The sequence below is a fragment of the Leucopleurus acutus genome, assembly GCF_964270905.1.
Source record: "Leucopleurus acutus genome assembly, chromosome: 3".
Classification (NCBI taxonomy): Eukaryota; Metazoa; Chordata; class Mammalia; order Artiodactyla; family Delphinidae; genus Leucopleurus; species Leucopleurus acutus.
In genome coordinates, this window is record NC_139145.1 from 155997280 (window position 1) to 156020858 (window position 23579).

Consider the following 23579-nt stretch of genomic DNA (forward strand, 5'->3'; position numbering starts at 1 on the left):
CCTGCAGATAGCTTGGAGTTTGATATGTATTCTTCTTGCTTCAAGAGGACATAAAAATAAGGATCAATTTTTGAAAATGGCAAATATCTTCAGACCAAAAGTGAGCTTCAGTTTTCTACTTACTTCTCTAGGTTCTCATTTTCCATTCAATTTGGAGCTTATACTTTTTTAACCTTCAAATGTGTATCTCTATCTCTGTGATCCACAGAGATAGTATTGTTTTTCAGCTAAAAAGTTCAACTGAATTAAGTTACATTTCCAGAAACCTAATCTGATTTTATGTGTTTTAATCAACTAAATAATTATTTTCTTATCAAGGATCAAATTTTCAAAATGCTGTACAGTAGAAGCAAGTTGATTGGGTTCTTTGTACTTTTCTATGATCCCAATAATGTCTGATACCTCATTTAACTTCTATCTCAAGGAATTCTAATTTCACTTTCCTTTCTATTCCTCAGACAGTAAATCTCCAAGAAGAATTTGTTTATATTATAGAAAAACACTGTATTAGTGACCAGTGTTTGGCCATTAGGGTTTTGTTTTTTTCTAGTGGAATGGAATTCTAGGCCTTTTTCAGTGACTGTGATTAAAACAAAAATGTGCAACTACTTTACAAGTATGAATTTATAAATAAAGATTTGTGTATTCAGTTCTAATATTACAGTGTTTCTATTTAAATATTTTTATTCTATTGTACTACAGGGTTTTCTCTTATGCTGAAAAGCCTTAAATACTAATATTTTAAATCATAACACTCTAAATTCCTTTGAAGTTTACAGATATTTTATTTCTAAAACAAAGATCAATTAATATGTTAACAGGCAATAACTTACTGTTATTTAAATTTTTATATCAAAAACATAATTAGACTTACATTTCAAATACAAATAGCTTCCTTTTGCCTTTTTTGACATATTTGCATGTTATGAAAGAAGAGTTGCTCCATTTACTAAAATTTTGAATACTACACTATATTAAAAAAATCATGGTTCTTTCTTCACTAAAAGAAGTCAGGGCTCAACTTGGAGACATGGTTGATTTCAGGGCTTGGGCAGGGAAAATATAAGATGAACCCACAACATTTTGTGATGCTGGGAATTAAGGAAGTACTTCCCCCCCAAAAAAAGTAAATAAATAATGGAGGCATGTTGAAAAGACACCAGAACCAACCTAGAAGATCACCCAATGACCAAGCCTGTAAGAACTTGCACAAAATAATAAATAGCCATATTATTAGATTATAACACATAGAATAAAATAAATGTCCTTACTGATATAAATAAATAAGTAAGGGAGAAAGGGCAGCTTTTCCTTACAGAAGAATTCCAATTAATATATGTGGAAATAATGAAGAAAATAGAAGATCACCATTAGAAGCACCATTAGAAAGAAAATAGAAGATCACCATTAATGGTGCATTAGAATAATTGTACCATTAATTATTGCAAGGAAGATCATTGATTGATTATAAAATTAATGAGCAGACTTTTGAGGAAAAATAGGATATTTGCATAATCTTGAAGTATATTTCCCAAAATATATACTAATTATAAAGAAAAAATATTTACTTAACAAATGAAAAAGACTGGCAGAAACACCTTCTTAACCAAGAGATCAAGGTTAATATCAACAGTCATAAGACATATTTGCATCCAATGCTACACTGAAAACAGACCACTCTTATGATATCCTTGACAAAAAAAAAGAAATGCATGACCTCGATCTAATCATGAGAAAATATGAGACAGACCTAATTTTAAAGATTATTTATAAAATAACTGACCAGTATTCTTTAAAGGTGTCAAGGTCATAGGAAGCACGGAAATACTGAAGAACTCTCACAGATTGGAGGAAAATAAATAGGCATGACAACTAAATACAAAGTAGGATCTCTGAAAAGACTTTAATGGAATAGCTGGTGAAATTAAAACAAAGTCTGGATTTTGTTAATAGGAAAGTGATTAGAATAGTGCTTCTCACATACTAAACTTTATACTATATAGGAGATTATGAATTAAAAATTTTAAATGAACTTGCTAAATATTACACAGTCAGGTATGGTACAGCTTGAGTTTTAACCCACACTATATAACCACTGGACTTTTCTTGTCTGGTTTTGGTATCAAGGGCATACAGTACTGATCTCACATAATGAGTTGGAAAACAGTCCTCATTTTTCTTTTCTCCAGAAGACTTTGCACATAAAGCTGTAAGTTACTTTCTTTAAGTAGAATCATTTTCTCTTCACCACATATTTGAGTTCCTTTTAATTTTTTTTCCAATTTTTTTGTCTCCCAATTTGTATTTTATTTGAACCATCAGTTGCATAGAAGTTTTTCTTAATTCTTCTAAATTTTCAAGAATATGAGTATTTGGGGGATTATTTTTTTTGCTTTAACCTCTATCTTAATTGTATCCTGGTCAGAGAATTTAGTAGATACTGATTTATTAAAATGTATTCAAATTTGTCTAATAACTTAATACTTGATCAAATTGGGTTCAATGTTTCATGCCTGCTTGAAAAGAATCTATATTCTCTAGATGGTGCATACAGGTTTTATATATATAAATGTCAGTTGAAACGTCCATATTATTTGCATTTATTTTGTTATGTATTCCATGTATTTATAATGTTTCTAGTCTGGTTGACTGATCATTTATTGAAAAAACTTATTTTTGGCTGTATTCCACATATACTCTAGGTTTGAGAATAGATAAGCATGGTACTAAAGATTTTTTTTTTAAACCCGGATTTTATAAGACATTATAAACCAAATGAAGAAATTAAGAATTTATTCTAACATCAATAAAAAGCACTTTCAGTAGAGAAGTTAAATCATTTCTGTCTTTTAGAAAGGCTACTTCGGCTCCAGTGTAATAAATCAATTCATTGAGATGCTACTTCTCTAACATTTAATATTTAAAAGAAAGTTGTTGAAGTAAGTAGGCTAGAGTTGATGATGTTCTGAGGTAGAAGCATAGTGAAAATAAATGTATATCAAAAGAAAGAGCTAGAGGTTGCCAGGCAACGCATTGTGTAGAAAATCTTTCATGAGGGAGAAAAGTGTATTAAATTGAAGAAGAAAAGCATATTTTAAAAACCTAAAGGAGACCTAAACCTAAAGGAGTGTTATGGAGACTATTAATTAAGGGAGGGAATGACAATAAAAAGGAGCCAATCTGTGGAGGGCCAGCCTCTGTATGTTTTATTTTAAGTACAAAGAGAGCTATCAAATGGTTTTGAAGTTCTGAATAATTATTGATTAAATTATTGTTTTCGAAGGGATAATATGGATGCAGTGTGTACTGAGAGTAGCTGAGATTTGAGTGGATTTGGCCAAGAATAGCACCTGGTAGACTAGTTAGGAAGCTTCTCAGTTATCCAATATAAGAATAAGTATGGGGCTTCCCTGGTGGTGCAGTGGTTGCAAGTCCACCTGCCGATGCACGGGGAAAAGGGTTCGTGCCCCGGTCCGGGAAGATCCCACATGCCGCGGAACGGCTGGGCCAGTGAGCCATGGCCGCTGAGCCTGCACGTCCGGAGCCTGCGTGTCCGGAGCCTGTGCTCCGCAACAGGAGAGGCCACAGCAGTGAGAGGCCCGCGTACCGCAAAAAAAAAAAAAAAAAAAAAAAGAATAAGTATGTAGAGGCTGCTACATTCAAAGAAATACAATGGGAATATAAAGGTGAAAAAATACAAAGTCTTCCCTGTCATGTATCAATACAACATCCTCATGGTACATACAAATAAACAAGTAAATAATATGGTACACACAAATAAACAAGTAAATAATATAATGCCTAACAGTGACAAGGGATATGAAGAGTTTTTGGGAGTGGTCTTCTCAATAAAGTTGTTTTCAGTAAGGTTATTGGTGAAAGCTTCTGAGGGGTCAGAGTTGAGCAATCACCTGCAGGAAGAAAGTGAATGAGCCATCTGAATATCTAGGAACAGCTGTTTCTAGCAGAAGAAATAGCAAAGGCAAAGAGAGCCAACAAGACAGTAGCTAAGGAATGAATTGAGAGGTGCATTCAACAATGTGTTACCAGAGATTAATAGAGAGAAAAAATGTACAAAAAGAATTAAAAAGTACGCATTAAGAGACTAACCAGAATGTGGTAGAAACTGTCTTAATGATGTCTCCTAGAAAAGGACTTTTCAAACTGAGCAGATATAGATGCCTGTATTAGTTTGTTAGGGTTGCCATAACAAAGTACCACATACTGTATGGTTTAAACAATAGACATTTCTTTTCTCACAGTTCTGGAAGCTGGAAGCCCAAGATCAAGGTGGTTTCTTCTGAGGCCTCTCATTGGCGTGTAGATGGCCATCTTCTCCCTGTCTTCACATGGGCTTTCCTCTGTGCCTGTCTGTGTCCAAATTAGGACACTAGTCATGTTAGATTAGGGCTCACCCTAATGTTCTCATTTAACCTTAATTACCTCTCTAAAGACGTTATCTTCTAGTACAGTCATATTTTGAGGTAGTGAATGGGGGTTAGGGGTTCAACATAGGAATTTTGAGGGCCATAGCCCCCTAAACACTCGGCACATAATAGACCCATTTTCTCAGATTTGATAGATTGTGTTATGGTTATTTGAGGTTCATGGAGGGGGGAAGAATTTTATGTGAGGGAAATAGTATGTTAACTATAGAGATATAGGAAATTAATTTTTGACAAGAAGGCTTTGAAAAGTCCAGTTTGGTGCAGATCTTTCCTGGAAGTGGCTAACAGAAAGACACATTAGGAAAGATATAGTCAGGCAAGAGCATGACTAGTTAAGAGGTCTGGACTTTATTATGTATATTAAGGAGAATTACTTAAGGTTTATGAGCAAGAAGGTGCTCTAACCAGAAGTGTCCCTCAGGTCGATTAATCTGTCAGTAGCATGTGGTTTATGATCAGGTATTAAAATATAAATCTCATTAGCAGGAGAGGTTGTTCATGCTGAAGCACGAGTAGGTGTACCAGGGGCTTAGATAAATTCTTGTTTTGCTCTGAAATGTAAGGGAATTGGTCAGAATTTAGTGTTTTTACACTGACACTGTGAAGGGCATCTTTGTATTTCTCCCACAGAGTATCCTTTGTGTCTCCTGTCACAAATAGAAGTGGGATTCTTCCCCACTATGGCTGATTTCATGGAATTTTGTAATGTTCTGCCCTGCAGCTGAAATAAACTGAGTAGTAAATAACTAAAAACAACAAAAGAAAAACAATTTTCAAATATGTTCACTGCAATATATAAATATTCACAGTATATTCTGTGATTTGTTGTGACTGTATAAACACACACAGGTACATATGTGCACTCAAAGCTGATATCTAGTTACTTGTGCAAATGCAAAAACAGACAACATGCTCATTTTTAAAAACAGAACTCTTGATACAATTAGAGATTGGGTCTCACTATTTATAATAGGCACAGACCAAATCCCCCAGATTTCCACTTTTTCTGTTCCTAGACTTTATATTATCCATGTTGTGTGTATTCAACTTATTAGTCAACATCTAATGTAGAGTTTAAGATTTATAATATTCTCTCATACACATTTTACCTTAGAATACTCTATGGAGAAATCTCTTTCTCTCTCTCTTCTTTTCTGTAATCTTTACAGACACCATCCATCTTCGAGTTCTTGAATCCTCCCCAGTTGGCACATCCATTGGAAGTGTAAAAGCAACTGATGCTGATACTGGGAAAAATGCTGAAGTAGAATATCGAATTATTGATGGTGATGGGATTGATATGTTTGACATCAGAACTGAGAAGGACACACAGGAAGGCATCATCACTGTGAAAAAGGTGCAGAACATCAATAGAAATAATCATCTGACTGTTTAGGAAGTAGGGATTTCGATATGTTTTATCCACTCATGCTCTGTCCATTAAGAAATATCCCTACCATGTTCCAATGTAAATGCATAAGTAGGACTTCCCTGGTGGCGCAGTGGTTGAGAGTCCACCTGCCGATGCAGCGGACACGGGTTCGTGCCCCGGTCTGGGAAGATCCCACATGCTGCGGAGCGGCTGGGCCCGGGAGCCATGGCCAAAGATCTCCTTGAATGTTTTGACCAAATGTTTTTGTTAATTAAAACATGAAACCTGACATTTTACAAAATTTAAAAGGCAAGTTAATATACATGTGATTGTATTTCTGAGCCACGTTAATAAAAGCCCCTTATTAACATCGTTTCCTTAAAAAAATAGTTAATAACTAATAATAGTAATATATCATCACAGTTGGAGGCATAAAAAGTAACATGCCATCTATCCAGATGTATGAAGCAATAATTAGAGTTGCTAATAAAAAGAGACAGCATGGATTGGAAAATAATTTCATTGTTCACATTTTCCCTTCTGCTACATAAATTAAACTTTTCTGCTAACATATGCTCAGTGATATGATTTAAAGGTAACTAGTTTTTTATTGTACATTCAGTACCATCCTTATAAGAAAAAATAAGGCCCAGTAGAATGTATGTCCTAATGAAATGTCCTGAACACTCTATTTGCATAAAGTAACCGTCAGTTAGTCACGGAACTCTCCTCAGAGTCTATTGCGAAGTTCAAGGTACACAACCACTTTTAAACAGACAATGACCAGCAAAGGAGTGACCTACTGAATATTTAAGTTCCTTTTTGTTTCATAATGTAACCTAATTACCAATTAGCTATCAAAATTTTTCTCTTTACCCAAGGTTTTTCTTATTTTCAATGTTTCATATAACTGCTGAAAAGTTTTGTATTAGTCTTCAAAATTTCATCAAGTTTATGTAGTGCCATGAGCCTGTTGAACGGAATGGATGTATCACAACATATATTTTAAAAGATTACTGAATTTTTTACTTAGAAAAACTTAGCAGTAGCCAACAGCTCAGCACACATACGTACACACAAACACACACACAATCCACCAGGCCATGTTTTGTAATGAGCTTCCACTATATGAGACAGGTCTTAATATCCTTTTCAATTTTTCTAAGATTTAAAATCTCATTTTCCTATGTTCTGAAGTACTACATTTTAAGTACATAGGAAGTAAAAATTGAATTCTACCTGATGTGTAAAGATTATATATTTTTATTAATTTTAATTATTTACAGTTTATAAACAACTTGACAACTCAACTAGGCTTTAAAAATCATACTGTAACTTGGAAGGAACATATAATTCAATTTCCCGCAATCTAATTTGATGATTTATTTACTTAATTATTTTTAATACAGCCACTTGACTATGAGAGCCGAAGGCTTTACACTCTGAAGGTTGAAGCAGAAAATACCCATGTGGATCCACGTTTTTATTACCTAGGACCATTTAAAGATACAGCAATTGTGAAAATCTCTATTGAAGATGTGGACGAACCACCTGTTTTCAGCAGATCCTCCTATCTGTTTGAGGTTCATGAAGATATTGAAGTGGGTACAATCATTGGTACTGTGATGGCAAGGGACCCAGATTCTACTTCTAGCCCCATTAGGTAATTATGCTTATGCTTAGGATGAAAAGAAAGGGAATTGAAGTAAATGTAGAGAGCATGAGATTCTATTTAAAGGGTTTAATGCATTAAAAGATAGAGCTGTGCTGGGCTTTACTGGTGGCGCAGTGGTTGAGAGTCCGCCTGGCTTCCCTGGTGGCGCAGTGGTTGAGAGTCCGCCTGTCGATGCAGGGGACACGAGGGGACATGGGTTCGTGCCCCGGTCCGGGAAGATCCCACATGCCGCGGAGCGGCTAGCCCCGTGAGCCATGGTCGCTGAGCCTGTGCGTCTGGAACCTGTCCCCCGCAACGGGAAAGGCCACAACAGTGAGAGGCCTGCATACCGCAAAAACAAAAAAAAAAAAAGGATAGAGCTGTGCATATGTTGGGTGAGCACAAGTATTTAAAATAAATTGTCTGTGTTCTGGGGCAGGGTATGCACACATTTCATAGTTTGATTCCATTTTAATCATGCCAGTTACTGAAACTTGGCTTGTATCATCTGCCTGGCTCTTTAAGATATTTGTTGTTCTGACGCCTGGTACAGATAAAGGGGACTATTTCAGCTGTGCATCTGCAATGTAACAAAATCAATTTCTCTGTGCTTTTGGGTTCTTAAATAATATGAGGTTGAGAGGAGTTTTAATAATTAAAAATTATATAATCATAACAATGTTACAATGTAGTTATGATTTTAGAAAATTCTATATCCTACCAGCAAAGGGGGAAGTTTTTTTTGGTGTTCTTTTGGCTATATCAAAAAGTTTAGAACATTCCAGAAAGATCAGAGTCATTTCAAATTTTTGTTTTGCTTTGTTTTCTTACGGCACCTAAAAACATATAAGATGTGATAAAAACATACAAATGAGAAGACAAAGTTTTCACTGACATTTGTTCTCTCATTTTAAAAAAGTACAAATATCTATATACAATATTCAGGATCAAAATTACTGCTCACTTTAAACTGTTAGTCCATCAATTATTTTGGATTTCATTTGTCTCCTTATCCTCAGCAGACTGATTTTGCTTATCCTTTTTACAATGTGGGCCAGTCTAGTAGGAGTTCAAGTGGTTGCACAATTTCCAAGTACACACTTCTCTGACTCCTAACTATGCAGCAGTGGAATGTCGGAACCTCTACTTTTATGCACCATGTGACTCTAGCTCAAAGTTTAAAATTCTGTAGGTTCTGCCGTATCATCAAGTGACTTCATATTATATATATATTTATATACATATATATTAAAATTATTATTTGATTTATATAATTTTACCTAAATATTTTCTTATAGTCACATACATGTCACATACATGACAGGTTACATATTGGCAGCCAAAACCTGCATATGGTAGTCAAGTACAGCTCCCATCTGTCAGCATGATTTTCCCATAAATGCCTCTCCCATCCATTTATCTTCATTGAAATTGCTACATTCTTTGGATTTTTTCCTTTAAAGCTTTTTTTTTTTCTTGTCATTCCTTCGGTAGACATTTATTGAACATACACTCTTATTCTTCCCCATTGAATACTACCAAGCATTCTCTTGGCAGAGCTCCTAACTGATTTTATTAGCCTGTGTTCTGTGTTCCTGGTTTTAAAATGGCCTTCTTAAAATAAAATATAATATTTTAAAAATGTTCAGTTTAAATCGTGGCATTATTAAGAGGCAATATATTTGTCCACACAGTGAAATAGATTCTAAATATTCTCATAGACTAATGGTTATTACATGTTAAAATATGTCTGTGGATTCTTTCTTAAGTTAAATTTTTCATCAAGATGCAAATTTCAGGACCAGGAGAAAAGAATCCATTTATGTGTACTAAGCAACAGAATTAATGACTTCATTGCTTATTAATGACAGAGTCTAGCTAAGATCGTTTTTGTATATTTGAATTTATACTACCTTGATGTAGAAAAAGAAAATGAATATTTTTGGATGTTAATCTTGATAGGCCATGCAGATTAAAAAGATGTATATATATAATCAAAGAGGTAAAGTAGTTTTACTAAAGCAATGTATTTAGGGATGGATAATCGGATAATACTGGTCATGTTATAAACTGTCCGTGTCATGTATTGTAGATGTTAATGCAATAATCAAAGGTATTTACCTAAAATATGTCTTTTGGAACTTATTTTTTAAATGAAAATGTTAGGTAATAAACATAATTTACCGATAGAGAATTGAAAAATAAACGGTTGCCCCTTGAACAACTCAGGGATTAGGGGTGCAAATCTCCCCTCGCCCCCTCCCCACAGTCAAAAATCTAAGTGTAACTTTATAGTTGGCCCTCTGCATCCGCAGTTCCGTGTCCAAGGATTCAACCTCACATTTATTTATTCAATAAACACAGACTCTAGTTTATATTTTCTGAAAATATCTGCATATAAGTAGACCCAGGAAATTCAAACCCATGTTGTTCAAGCGTCAACTATAATTATATCAGGTTTGAAAAAGAACCAGGATCTCTCTGTATCTTCAAGATAATTTCACATAATCCTTTAAATTTTGTCACTAGCTTTTAAACTGAACTACAAGAAAAAAGACAAAACACACATAAAATGGATTTGGAAAAGACAATGATGCTCTATATTGATTTACATAATGCAACTTCCTGTCATATTTCTGTAGAAATAAGGATACTTATCATTTGCCAAAATGCCAAAGAAGTCATTCAACAAATATTTGTAGGTCACCATGTCAGTTACTAATTTGTTTCTCAGGGAATTCTCAGTCTGTTAGGAAAGAAGATTCAGTATGAGAAATAAGATTCATTGAGTATCTACTAGATTCCAAGTATGATGCTTGCTGTGTTCATGTTTGATTTCCTGTTTGAGATGTGAGATGAAATGAATTCCTAATACAATGTGGTAAATGGCAGAGATGATGGTACCAGGTGCTTTAGGATGGAAGGGGACAAATAGCTTCTACTTCAGGTAATCATGGAACAGTCCAAGGAGGAGGTAAAATTTACATTGAATCTTTCAGTAGTAAAATAATTTTGTCAACTTGGGATATAATTTGTGAATTATTCCAGATTTAGAGATACAATGTTTTGCTTTATTTGTGAATGGTTAAAGCATGTAGTTTGAATACAAAACTAAATCTATATTGTGTTAATAGAGAGGGATGGGGTTTATTAAGGAAATTTGCAAATTACTGGTCTATTCTACTTAGAACTGATTTAAAATAAAAATCTAAAATAAGCAATCCTCAAAAATAAAATCATATTAACTGTACCAAAATGTTAAGTTATTCTTCTAGTGTAATTTATTAAAAACCCTTCAAAAAGATCATAAATTTCAATTGATTTTTGGAAATATTATACAAGTTTGGAACACTAAAAGAAAAAAGTTTTACGGCACTTTCAAAATTATTTTGTGTTATTACTTACAAAATACTATTTAAAAATAATATTTCATATCTTGTTCCTTCAAATAAATGATGGTTGTGGCTTAGGAAAATATATGCCATAACTAGATATTACTCCTAGTTTTGTCATGTTTATTTTGATTTGTTTTTTAAGTTTTTAAATAGGGAACATTAAAGATAACTTGGGGGATTATGCTTGCTAACTCAAGAATTATGAAACGTTTGTAAACAACTAGGCTTGTGAAGTGGCAGGAACCACCAATGTACAGCTCTTTTAAACCTTGGCTGACAGCCCCCCAAATAATGGAACTTATCCCAACTACATCATCCTGATTGATAAACCTGTAGTTGGGCTTTGGAATGACACCCGACACAATGCCTTTAATCAATTTGCAGAATAGTTGGTTTTGTAATATATATACTAAGATTTAATTTGATACAAACATATAAAAACTCCTATCCCAAACTTTTCTATTTTTAAAACATTTCTAGTTAAAATGTATACATTTTATAATGATACATGTGCGTAAGAAACCAAAGCTACCTGGGTATCATACTCTGAAGCTGCTGAACACCATCATAAATTGATGATCTACTACTCTGAGGGAACTAATGCTGTCTCCAGTATTCTTACTAAAAGACTTTACTAGTGGGAATGATATTTTGCATTTGATCCTTGTAATAATTCTTCAACAGAGTTCTCAATCACTAGGTAATGTCCGTTGGTAATGTAAAATTGTAATTCCAAGTTTTGTGGAAAAATACCTCAAGGTTAGTTGAATATGCAATAGACAATGATTTGATTAAACAAACATTCAGAAGACCAGCATTTGAATGCAGAACAAAGGTCAATTCAGGTCTTGGGAAGAGGTTTTGGGAGGATGGGAGAGGGTCAGTTTGTGTGTGTGTGTGTTTGTGATAAATCCATGACACAGTCTGCATCCTGGATCAGTACTATGTACTTTCCTGAAATTATTATATATCACTATATATGTGTCTTTGCATTTCACCATTTTCTCCTGCAAACCATCAGTAACGCTGCCATGTGTTTTTCTCTGCCCTCGATGTTTAGATTTTCCTTGGATCGCCACACTGACCTCGACAGGATTTTTAACATACATTCTGGAAATGGATCCCTTTATACATCAAAGCCACTTGACCGTGAACTATCTCAGTGGCACAATCTTACTGTTATCGCTGCTGAAATCAGTAAGATGAGTTTTATGTATATCCTTTTTAGCATAATTTTAGGTTTTATTTTGTATTAAGAATAATTTCTTCTCATTGCACACATGAGTTGTAATTTCAATCTAAGGTTTTAAAAGGCTTCTCTACACCTATAATTTTTTTCAATAGTTTCTATATATACTGAGAAATAGCTGTAGGCATCCACAAATCTACATTTAATATTAACTCATAAAAATGATCTAGAATTGGAAACTAAAGATATTCTCTTTGGGAGAAAGGGAAATGTATTAAAATTGTTGCTTGGATGCCATGAATTAAAATCTATGCTAAAATGCTGGGAGTCCATTATTTAACAATAAACACAGAGATAGATATTATTACTTCCTTTTTACAGGTAAAGAAACAAAGGTATTAGTAATAAGAGCTAACATTAAACACTCGGTGAAGGTATTATTCTAAGAATTTTAAATTAATTCTTTCCTCCTAATATCTTTCTTGACCTTATTTAACAGAGAAGGAAATAAGACTCCAGGGATATTAGTAACTTGTCTAAAGTCACAATGCCAGAAGTAGTAAAACTGGGATTTTAAACTAGTCATTCTGTTTCTAGAATGACTTAATTCTATACCAAATTTACAAAATTTCATCCAGCTAGTAACAGACAAAGCCAGCATTCAAAATCATATCTGTCTCTAATTGCAAAAGTTCTTGTCCATACACAGGACTAGTTACATAATTTTTAGAGCCTATTATAAAATGAAAGTATCAGGCCTCATGTTAAAACATGATTAAGAAATTTAAGATGGAAACACTATAAAACTCTTAGAGGAAAACATAGGCCGAACACTCTATGACATAAATCACAGCAAGATCCTTTTGACCCACCTCCTAGAGAAATGGAAATAAAAACAAAAATAAACAAATGGGACCTAATGAAACTAAAAGCTTTTGCACAGCAAAGGAGAACGTAAACAAGACGAAAAGGCAACCCTCAGAATGGGAGAAAATTATTTGCAAATGAAGCAACTGACAAAGGATTAATCTCTAAAATTTATAAGCAGCTCATGCAGCTCAATATCAAAAAAACAACCAACCCAATCCAAAAATGGGCAGAAGACCTAAATAGACATTTCTCCAAGGAAGATATACAGATTGCCAACAAACACATGAAAGGATGCTCAACATCACTAATCATTAGAGAAATGCAAATCAAAACTATAATGAGGTATCACCTCACAGCTGTAAAAATGGCCATCATCATAAAACCTACAAACAATAAATGTTGGAGAGGGTGTGGAGAAAAGGGAACCCTCTTGCACTGTTGGTGGGAATGTCAATTGATACAGCCACTATGGAGAACAGTATGGAGGTTCCTTAAAAAACTAAAAATAGAACTACCATACGACCCAGCAATCCCACTACTGGGCATATACCCTGAGAAAACCATAATTCAAAAAGAGACATGTACCACAATGTTCGCTGCAGCTCTATTTACAATAGCCAGGACATAGAAGCAACCTAGGTGTCCATCGACAGATGAATGGATAAAGAAGATGTGGCACATATATACAATGGAATATTGCTCAACCATAAAATGAAACAAAATTGCACTATTTGTAGTGAGGTAGATGGACCTACAGTCTGTCATACAGAGAGAAGTAAGTCAGAAAGAGAAAAACAAATACCGTATGCTAACACATATATATGGAATCTTAAAAAAAAAAAAAAAAGGTTCTGAAGAACCTAGGGGCAGGACAGGAATAAAAACACCGACATAGAGAATGGACTTGAGGACACGGGGAGGGGCAAGGGTAAGCTGGGACGAAGTGAGAGAGTGGCACCGACTTATATACACTACCAAATGTAAAAGAGATAGCTAGTGGGAAGCAGCCGCATAGCACAGGGAGATCAGCTCGGTGCTTTGTGACCACCTAGAGGGGTGGGATAGGGAGGGTGGGAGGGAGACGCAAGAGGGAGGAGATATGAGGATATATGTATATGTATAGCTGATTCACTTTGTTATAAAGCAGAAACTATCACACCATTGTAAAACAATTATATTCCAATAAAGATGTTTAAAAAAAAAAAAGATGGCCACAGCAGAGCATTAAATAAAGGTGTGTGGGGCCCTTCTGAGTGTGAGGCCCTGCTCAGTTAGACATGGCCATGAGCCAGCCCTGCCCACACACACAAACCTGTTCATGGTTTCTGATTCCTGCATTATGATATGTGCATGGAATAGAGCAACTCTTTGTTTTAAAAAGAAGCATAAATTAGGGACTGAATCATGGTAAAAAAAACCCAAAAAACAAAAAAAACTAAGCCTATACATTTCAGATCTGAAAAACTAAGCTGAATCCACAAACATATATCAAGGTCAAGTTATTCGAAGTAATCATTCCAAGATTTAGAAAGCAGGGCATTGGGGCTGAGTTACGAAGAGTCTCAGAAGGATGGAACCGGGCTAGACTGACCATCAGCAATGAACTTAATGCCTCAAGAGAAAGTACTAGATTTAATTTTTTCTTAAATCTGCCTCTGAAATATAGATTAACCCCACCATCCAAACAATCCAGTTTTTCCATAATGAGATATAAATAGCTGTGTCTCTCAGGGTGAACTGAAGAATTTTTTAGTTTTTCTTAAGGAAAGTTTTATTTCTCTATCTGTATCCATATCACAGTGTTTAGATGTGCCCGACAGGATCCAGTCTGATTACTCCAGAATCATGATTGTTTGTGCTCTATGCTCTATTCACAGTCCTTATTCAAGCCTAATGACCTCGGAATTGCATTTTCCATTTCAGATACTTTGAGAAATTTAACTTCTAAAGCTAGTTGAAGTAATGACAATTCTGTAAAAAGCTAAGTCAATTATGTTCTTCTTTTTAAGAATTAAACCTACTTTCTGCCCGTAAATAAAATCAATCTATGGAGTAACTGCTGGAAACGCCTACCTGCAAAGCCACAAACAGTCAGGGGCCCATCGTACTGTTCCGATTATCAAATGGAATGAGGGTGAGAGGGAAACAGCATGTAAGGAATTGTTTTCACTAGATTTTAAACACTGGGTTTGTGGTAAGCATGCCATACACCGAGCCCAGAGTAGTGCAGAATGGCCTGGAAATGTACTTCTTACCAATGTTTTCAGGCTCTGCCTCTAACAGTTTAATTCTACATTCATATCAGTGTATCCCATCGTATGGAAAGTATTACTCCAGGTAATCATTTAATGCACTATACCATGGAATAACTTCTCTTTTTCTTCTTTAAAAAGTATTTTAAAATCCCATATGGAGAATATAAAATCTAAAATTAAGGTCATAATCAGGGATTATAAAACACTTTGATGTAGAAACCAATGAGTTCCTATAACCACATCTGAAGATTAAATTATAAGCATTGCAATATATTCTGACAACAGTAGAGCAAAGATTATGACTGAAGGACTCCATTTTCTATACCTGCTTCCTCATTAGTAGAAATCCTTGCCCTAAGTAGGTAGAAAAGATACCTCTTTCTAAAGCCTGGGATTTCTAGATAACGATTTATACTTTCTTCTTCCTGGAGGTATGGAAAAGCCTGTGAATACGTGGCGTGGTTTTACCTTAGGACATACATTTTAAGATCCTTTGCTGCTCACACATTCTCACTACAGTAGAGTTTGCTGGATGACCAAGAGTCTCAGGTGGTAAATATATGCCAGCTCCTATTCAGTATGATGCTTCCTTGGAAGGTTTTATATTCTTATTTCTACCTAAGCAGCCGCATCTGCCAGTAAAAAGATTAGTGTAAGCACTGTTTTTTGAATAGGTGACTCCAGGCCTGATGCTTTACAAAACGTGTTTATCCCCGTGGATTTAGCTTTTGATTTGAAGAGCCTTGAGTTACGTGTAAAGAGGCTGGAGAATCTCCATATTGTGTTAGGGAAGGGACTGACAGTGCAGTTTTTTAGATGTGAAACTTTTGTCTTTCTTGGCTTCTGTGGCACAGTTAGAAACTGAATTGCTACCAACAAAAGAGGTTTTTTTTTGTTTTTTTGGTTTTTTTGCGGTATGCGGGCCTCTCACTGTTGTGGCCTCTCCCGTTGCGGAGCACAGGCTCTGGACGCGCAGGCTCAGCGGCCATGGCTCACAGGCCCAGCCGCTCCGCGGCATGTGGGATCTTCCCGGACCAAGGCACGAACCCGTGTCCCCTGCACTGGCAGGCGGACTCTCAACCACTGCGCCACCAGGGAAGCCCAAGAGTTATTTTTATGTCAAGACTTTGTATTGAAGGAAAACATTTACATTACGTCCATTAACTATAAAAGTAGGTTAAAGAGCACATTCTAGAAAATACAGAAGAATCATGCCTTCCCACTCTTCCCCATAGCATCAAGTAACTCGGGGTAGTTGAGGATTCATTTGGAGGTGAACACTATGCCTCTGGGTTTTAGCAAGTTGTTTAGGAGTGAGGGAGGTAGGAAAATAGCAGAATAACATTTTTCTCATTTTTTTCTCCTCTCCTCACTTTTTCCCAAATGTACTCCTCTTGAGACCCACATGAATTGCAGGAAAGCTAGTTAACACATTTTTATTGTGTACATGCTTTGCGTGGAGAAAGATAGCTTAAGCTTTTAAGTAATGTAAGGAAATAAGATATGACAGTGGTACTTCCCTGTTGGCGCAGTGGTTAAGAATCTCCCTGTCAATGCAGGGGACACAGGTTTGAGCCCTGGTCCAGGAAGATCCCACATGCCTCGGAGCAACTATGCTCATGCGCCACAACTACTGAGCCTGCGCTCTAGAGCCTGTGAACCACAACTACTGAGCCCACGTGCCACAACTACTGAAGCCTGCACACCTAGAGCCCGTGCTATGCAACAAAGACAAACCACCGCAATGAGAAACCCACACACCACAACGAAGAGTAGCCCCTGCTCGCTGCAACTAGAGAAAACCTGCACGCAGCAACAAAGACCCAACGCAGACAAAAATAAATAATAGATAAATAAATTTCAAAAAAGGAAGATATGACAATGATAATAAAGGGTCTTAATAACAATAGTCAACATGTATTTGTTTTGTGTGTATACCAACAAACTGATACTTCGATAAGAAGTTTCCATGCATTAGCTCACCTAATTATTCAAATAACTGTATAAGATCAGAAGTTCTATTTTGATTCATTTTGAGTAAACTGAGGCATTAGAAACAGAGTGTAAACTGGCCAAAGTCACACAATGAATAAGTGGTAGACCTGGGAATCAGGTCAATTCTGTTTGACTCCAGGATCTAAACTCTAACCACCTGACATACTAAGAAGTGAATAATATGCAGCAATAGATTAGCAAATATGAAATCTGAGCCTGAGAACTGAACACATATGGGTTAAGAAGACTGAAGGAAGACTAAACAAGAGTGTTAAAGAGGAGATGCACTTTAAAGTTTCCCTTGAAAAGAGTAAAGTAAGGTAAATACACTTCAGATGGAAGTGTCTGCCTTGCTTCATACTACTCAGCCTTGTAAACGACCCTGCCAAGTAATCAGTTCTTACATGTTATTTTTTTTAAATGCTGATTTAATTATTTTAGTAACATTACAATTACATGGAGAGAAGGGAGGAGAAATAAATTCTCTTGAGTAGTGATATACTCCCTGTTTGTACCTGACAATATTTTTTAACCCTTGTATCTGAAAATTATTTAGATAAAATTAGAAAATCAGATAAATTTCACAAGGGTAAATCATATTATTCATAACCAAAGTTGGTAGAGGCCATTTAGTAAGATGGCTACTGTCCCTCAGCTTATCTGCTATTTTTTTTTTTTGCTTTATTTTTAGCGAATTATCTCCTTTCTCCTTTTATATTGATCTTGAGCTTGACTTTACCGAAGTTCACAAAGAAGTTGAACTATATCCAGAGACTGAGATTTTGACATCACAAAGGTTGATGAATATAAACCTGAATTTAAGATCTCCAAACACGTCAGATATCAGTGCAAGTGCCTAGAAAAATTCTTGGTGGAGATAATGCAATTATGACTAATATGCGGTTGTTACCCAAGGCTAAGATATATTTTAAAATTCCATTTACAAATCAAAATATATTTTTAAATGCATATTTTTATGTGAAAACTTTGATGCCCTTGATTTTAGCCAAAAACAATCATGATTATTACACTACATGTTACTATTGAACTAATTTTGTTATACAAAATTGAGCCTGGATTGTTGAAATGGTACCAGTAACAATTGTATTAATGAAACATTTAAAATCTTGTATTTCATTGTAAATTTCCATCCAGTTTGTAAAATTAGTAGCTATATATTAAAATTTCCAAAAGGAGGGATGAGAGTAGCTGATGGAATACATTTTAGTGATAGAAGTAGTCAGAAGGGTAGGTTGTAATATAACAACTACCACGTAGATGACCTTGGGCAAGTTACTAATTTATTTAAAACCACTCTTCATCCAAAAAAAATGGTATAAATTAAGAAATATAATGAAATATAATAAAGATTTAATAAATATTTGTTCTTATATTGTGTATTTGGAGAATAAGGACACAAATATAATATGAACTCAATTACACTGGATTGTGCTTTTAAAAAGATTTTTCAAAATATTAATAGTACTCTTGAGCCCATTAATAACTGAATTCATGACTACCTAATTAGGCTCTGCAGTAATTTTCTTTATCGCATTTGCTCATTACTTTAGTAGAATGAAGGTGATGCTTATTTGTATGTGAGCACTTAATATCCACAAGAGGCTTATATAAATTAAATCTGGTGTACAAATGTGTCTTCCTAAACAGATTTTTTCCTTTCCTTTTTCTAGACAATCCCAAAGAGATGACTCGGGTGGCTGTTTTTGTGAGAATTTTGGATGTTAATGACAATGCCCCACAATTTGCTGTGTTCTATGACACTTTTGTATGTGAAAATGCCAGACCAGGACAGGTAAGCACCCATAGAATTTTAAAGTGTAGGAAGATATGAACAGGGACGTTAAGTATTTTCTTTTCCCAATCTTGAGAGGAGTGAGTGAACAGAGATAAAATCACTCATATAAAGTCCCAGTAGTATGATTAAAAGCAAACAAAAAACAAAACCATAGGCTGATGTTTTTAGGGTTAAAAATGTTTTAAATAATAGTGTAAACACATTTCATATGTCCTTCGTAAAGTTCTAATATAAATACGAGATTTTACTGTAGCCACAAAAGTTAAAGTGTAAGAAGAAATAACTTCTTAAACTTTCAAAAACAAAAATAAATGAACAAAAGAAAAAATAAATCCTGCTGTGCCATTAGATAAATATTGGTAACAGCTCACAAGATGGGAAATGAAAGTTGGGGAAAACAGAGACAAATACTTGGGATCATCAAAGCATTCCATCAACATTCCAATGTATGCAAATACGGTTTTGAAGCAGGGCCGCAGAGTTCACTCTTAAGACTTATACTTGCATTTCATCATCGTAGCAACACATAAAGTGCTTAATGACTTCGTTTTCGTCCTTTAAAACATTCTTCCTACACCAGATTTGTTTATAAGTCTTTTCCTCAGTGGACTCATTTTGCTGTTTGAAGAGCCCCAGCCTGTATGGCTGAAAGAGATGCTCTTAATTGGTTTGAATGCCATCTTCACAGAAGGAAGCTGCATGTTATAAATAATAATTGGGAATCAAATGTGTTTTATTCAAGAAAGAGAAGCCATCGCGAAACTGTATTGCGTTTTGACATCATTTGATGCTCTTTATAAACATCGATGTGATTGGTACATTTTTATGCAAATTAGGTTGTGAAATAGCTCAAATTCTTCCTTCAGAAGATTCTAACAGGAATTCAATAGCCTGTCTATTGTTCGAAATGGTAAAATTGCTGCAATTGGATTCATTTTTTTATTTGAAAGTGTTATGGAAATGTTTAATTTGGAATATTTAAAGGACTAAGCGGCTTCCAACCTACTTCTTAATGAAACAGTGTGCCCTAAAAATACAATTCCAAATAGTCCTCTGCTTGGCAGGCTCAGCATGATATGAGTTGAAGCCTTTTCTCTAGGAGATGAATTACCCACTTTGCAACTGCTGCATATATTGCTCGCTCTATGGTTATTCTATTTGATTTTCAAGAGATATCTTTTCAGAGCATTTGAGTCATTATAAATACTCATTCCCAAATGTATTCAAAATACACAAAATAAGGGATTGTGTTTGTTTATTTTTCTTATGCCTTTTTTCTTTTAACCTATATCTGGCTCAGTAATTTCATATTTTTTGAACTTTTAAAAACAAGTTAGTATATTGAGGGAAGTATGAATAGTCCTGTCTTATGCTTGAACTAGGCAACTAGACTCCCATCTTTTCCATCTCAGACAGAGTCAAGGGACCTTGGGAAAGAGCAGAAGAGAGGACTGGCTATTTCTCTTTTCTTCCATTTTCTCTCACACAGGCTTTACTCCTTTAGTCAATAAAATATATTTTAATAATTTCTAATTTCTATGAGGGGGCAATAGCATTTCAGTCTCACAAGAGATTTCCCAGGGAGTCTCTCCAGGGAGACAGGCTGCTTATATTTACCCATTGATAGTATCTAAGCTCCAGGCCCTTATCAACCCCCAAAATTCTATTACATATTTTCCATAGAACAGTGTTTAGTTACTTCCCTAACAACTAAAAAGGGTGCTTTTTTACCAGAGCAAAGGGAATTGTCGCATCAGTGGAAACTACTAGTCTTTTCACAGAAAAAACTAAAATGTTAAAACTCAGTGACCAGTTTTCTAACTAAACATCTTAAAATCCATTTGTCATCCCAAACTTCATTATCTTATCCCTGAAACACCCTTCAAGTTCATTTAAGATTATTTTAGAATAGCTCAGTGAACATGCAAACCAATTATATAATTGCTAAGGAGATAAAATATAAATGACTTGTCTGTGTCTAGTTTTCATATGCTCAAAATGGATACTGGACATCACCTTTTTTTTTTTTTTTTTTTTCCCTAACTGTGGCAACTTCTTTTATTGGCAGTGGGTCAAAATGAATTTGTCTCTAGTCGAAATAAAATAGTGAGGTCTTATAGGGAGAGACAGGAGAAACAGTTTTACCTCCTTCTTGTTGCCATCTTCTGATTTCTATTGCAACTCTTTATGGTACAAATACCGAAATAAAATGTGACTTTTTAATGTATGACTGGAAATGCAAAGGAAGACTGTATTAAAAGGTAAATGCTGAATATGGGGAAGTTGAATGCTAGAAGCCAAGTTATATCTCAAAGAGAAAAAAATCTATCTTGTAAAGGAAGTAAGTGTCTCCATCTGCATAGAGAAGTCTTCTGGTCATAAAAGTATGTTGTGATATGATATTGATTTGCAGCATGTCATTCTATTTTGTCTGCATTGTTAAATGAGTTTACTTATTCCCTTTATAACATTTAATGAAGATACATTAGCAAATCGCTGAAGTATTGCTACCATATACAGTGCTACTGTCTTTTATTAAAATAATACATCTTAATTGAGAATTTTTATGTAAACCTTTATAATTTCTTATAGTTATATGTAAAGATGTGGCCATTTCATTCTCTGAACTGTGTTATTTTGTCCATAAAAATGAACTGGAATTGTAATTTGTAATCACAGTTGCAAATGTAAATTTATTATGAGACATTGTAGTTTTTATTTTAAAAGACCATTAGCTTTACATTTCTATAATTTTTATGCATCTGTATGTGAGTTAATATATTAATATTGATATATATAAACATAAGAATTTCTATTAGTCTACTATCTTTCTTGATATGTTATTTCATTTATGCCATTTTTTTCCTCTTCAACTTATGTCTATAAATCACTATTTGAAAATAAAATCTTTTAGACTGCTCTGCAAACGAGTCAGTCAAGAAATATATTTGTAACTGAATAGATACATCTTAAAGGGTATTAGTTAAAATTATTTTAACATTTTTCTCTTGAATTCCTTTATATATATACCACCTTTTTGTTTTTGATTGAATGGATAAGCCATTAGCCATAAATTCTTGCTTATATTTAATCTTAAATAACCACTAAAATTTCATAATGTTAGATTTTTAAATATATATTTTAAATTATTTAAAGTTTTAAATGATTGTTTTGCTACTTATTTCTAGACGATAAGCATTTATCTTTGTTTGGTCCAATTATATTTCTTGTATCATTTTGAAATAAATGATTAAGGAGTACCGCAACTTTACATTATAATTTTTTTTTTTTTTTTTTTTTTGCTGTGCGCGGGCCTCTCACTGTTGTGGCCTCTCCTGTTGCGGAGCACAGGCTCCGGACGCGCAGGCTCAACGACCATGGCTCACGGGCCCAGCCGCTCCGCGGCATGTGGAATCTTCCGGGACCGGGGCACGAACCCGTGTCCTCTGCATCGGCAGGTGGACTCTCAACCACTGCGCCACCAGGGAAGCCCCACATTTAAATCTTTATAGAACACTTTAAAAGAAAAATAATTTAATATGGAATACTTAAAATATTTCCTTAATTTTTTCTAATTATTTTACATAGTGTTTTAAACTTAAAAATCCTTTCTAAATTAATAAAACATCAGTAACAAATATTTACATCAAATATCCAGACAATATTAAATTGAGTTAATGCAGTAAAAAGTATATTCCTTTCAGTTAAACATAAATTTGACCATTTACTAGGCATTGAAACACATATTTAACAACTTCTGAAATCTTCTTGCAAAATTAAAATATGCAAAAAATACATAAAATGATATTGTATAAATAAATTAAGGACAAAATGGATATATATGCAAAAAATACATAGCTATCTGTTACATATATATTTGTATAATATTAATTAATTGTATAATATGTTCAAAGCAGTCATCTGTTTATAGTATAAGGTGTTAAATTTTCTACTTTGTTACTAGATAGCTTCTTATATTCTCTTACCCTAAAATAAATCAGAGTTGACCTTTTTAAAATAACCAATCCCTGTAGTATTATATGTATATGTTGAATTTAAAAATATATAATTCTGTTGACAGTGCAAATGAAGTGAACAGTTACTGTTAAATTAGATAATACTGTAATGTTTGTCTTTCCTTTATAAAGTTATATGTAATTGTCTATAAAATCTCTACATTCTTTGAATAGTTTTCGCTTTACTTTTAATGAAGAAGAAAGCCCTAATCACAATAATTTTCTAAATTGTCCTACATTAGATACATTTATCTTCTAGATAAATGTTTAAATATACATGAAATACCTACTTATTTCAAATGCTATATCTAATAAAACTGTAAAGAATACAATGTTACTATTTATTATTTTAATTATAATTAAATTTAATTGATTTAGTATTATATTAATTACTAGGGAGAGAGAGAGACTTTGTTTAAATCTAAGTAATAATAAAAAGATGGAATAACTCAAACAAAGGTACATGCACAAGGAAGAAAATCAATTGTCCTTTAAAAATGTTAGACAAAATTGGATATTAAAAAATCATATATTATAAAGCAGATTCTACCCATGGAAGTTTGATAAAT

General features: G+C 34.2%; 1 protein-coding gene across 2 annotated transcripts in view; it reads left to right on the forward strand.

Moving 5' to 3' along the window:
- The window catches only part of LOC309959111 (cadherin-10), a gene marked incomplete at its 3' end in the record, with an annotated part of 125552 nt that overhangs the window by 92029 nt on the left and 9944 nt on the right, over nt 1-23579 (forward strand). For both annotated transcript variants that reach the window (XM_082835260.1, XM_082835261.1), the window contains exons 5-8: nt 5618-5805; nt 7230-7483; nt 11930-12066; nt 18870-18991. In XM_082835260.1, the coding sequence (XP_082691386.1) occupies nt 5618-5805; nt 7230-7483; nt 11930-12066; nt 18870-18991 (701 nt within the window). The remainder of the gene's footprint in view (nt 1-5617; nt 5806-7229; nt 7484-11929; nt 12067-18869; nt 18992-23579) is intronic.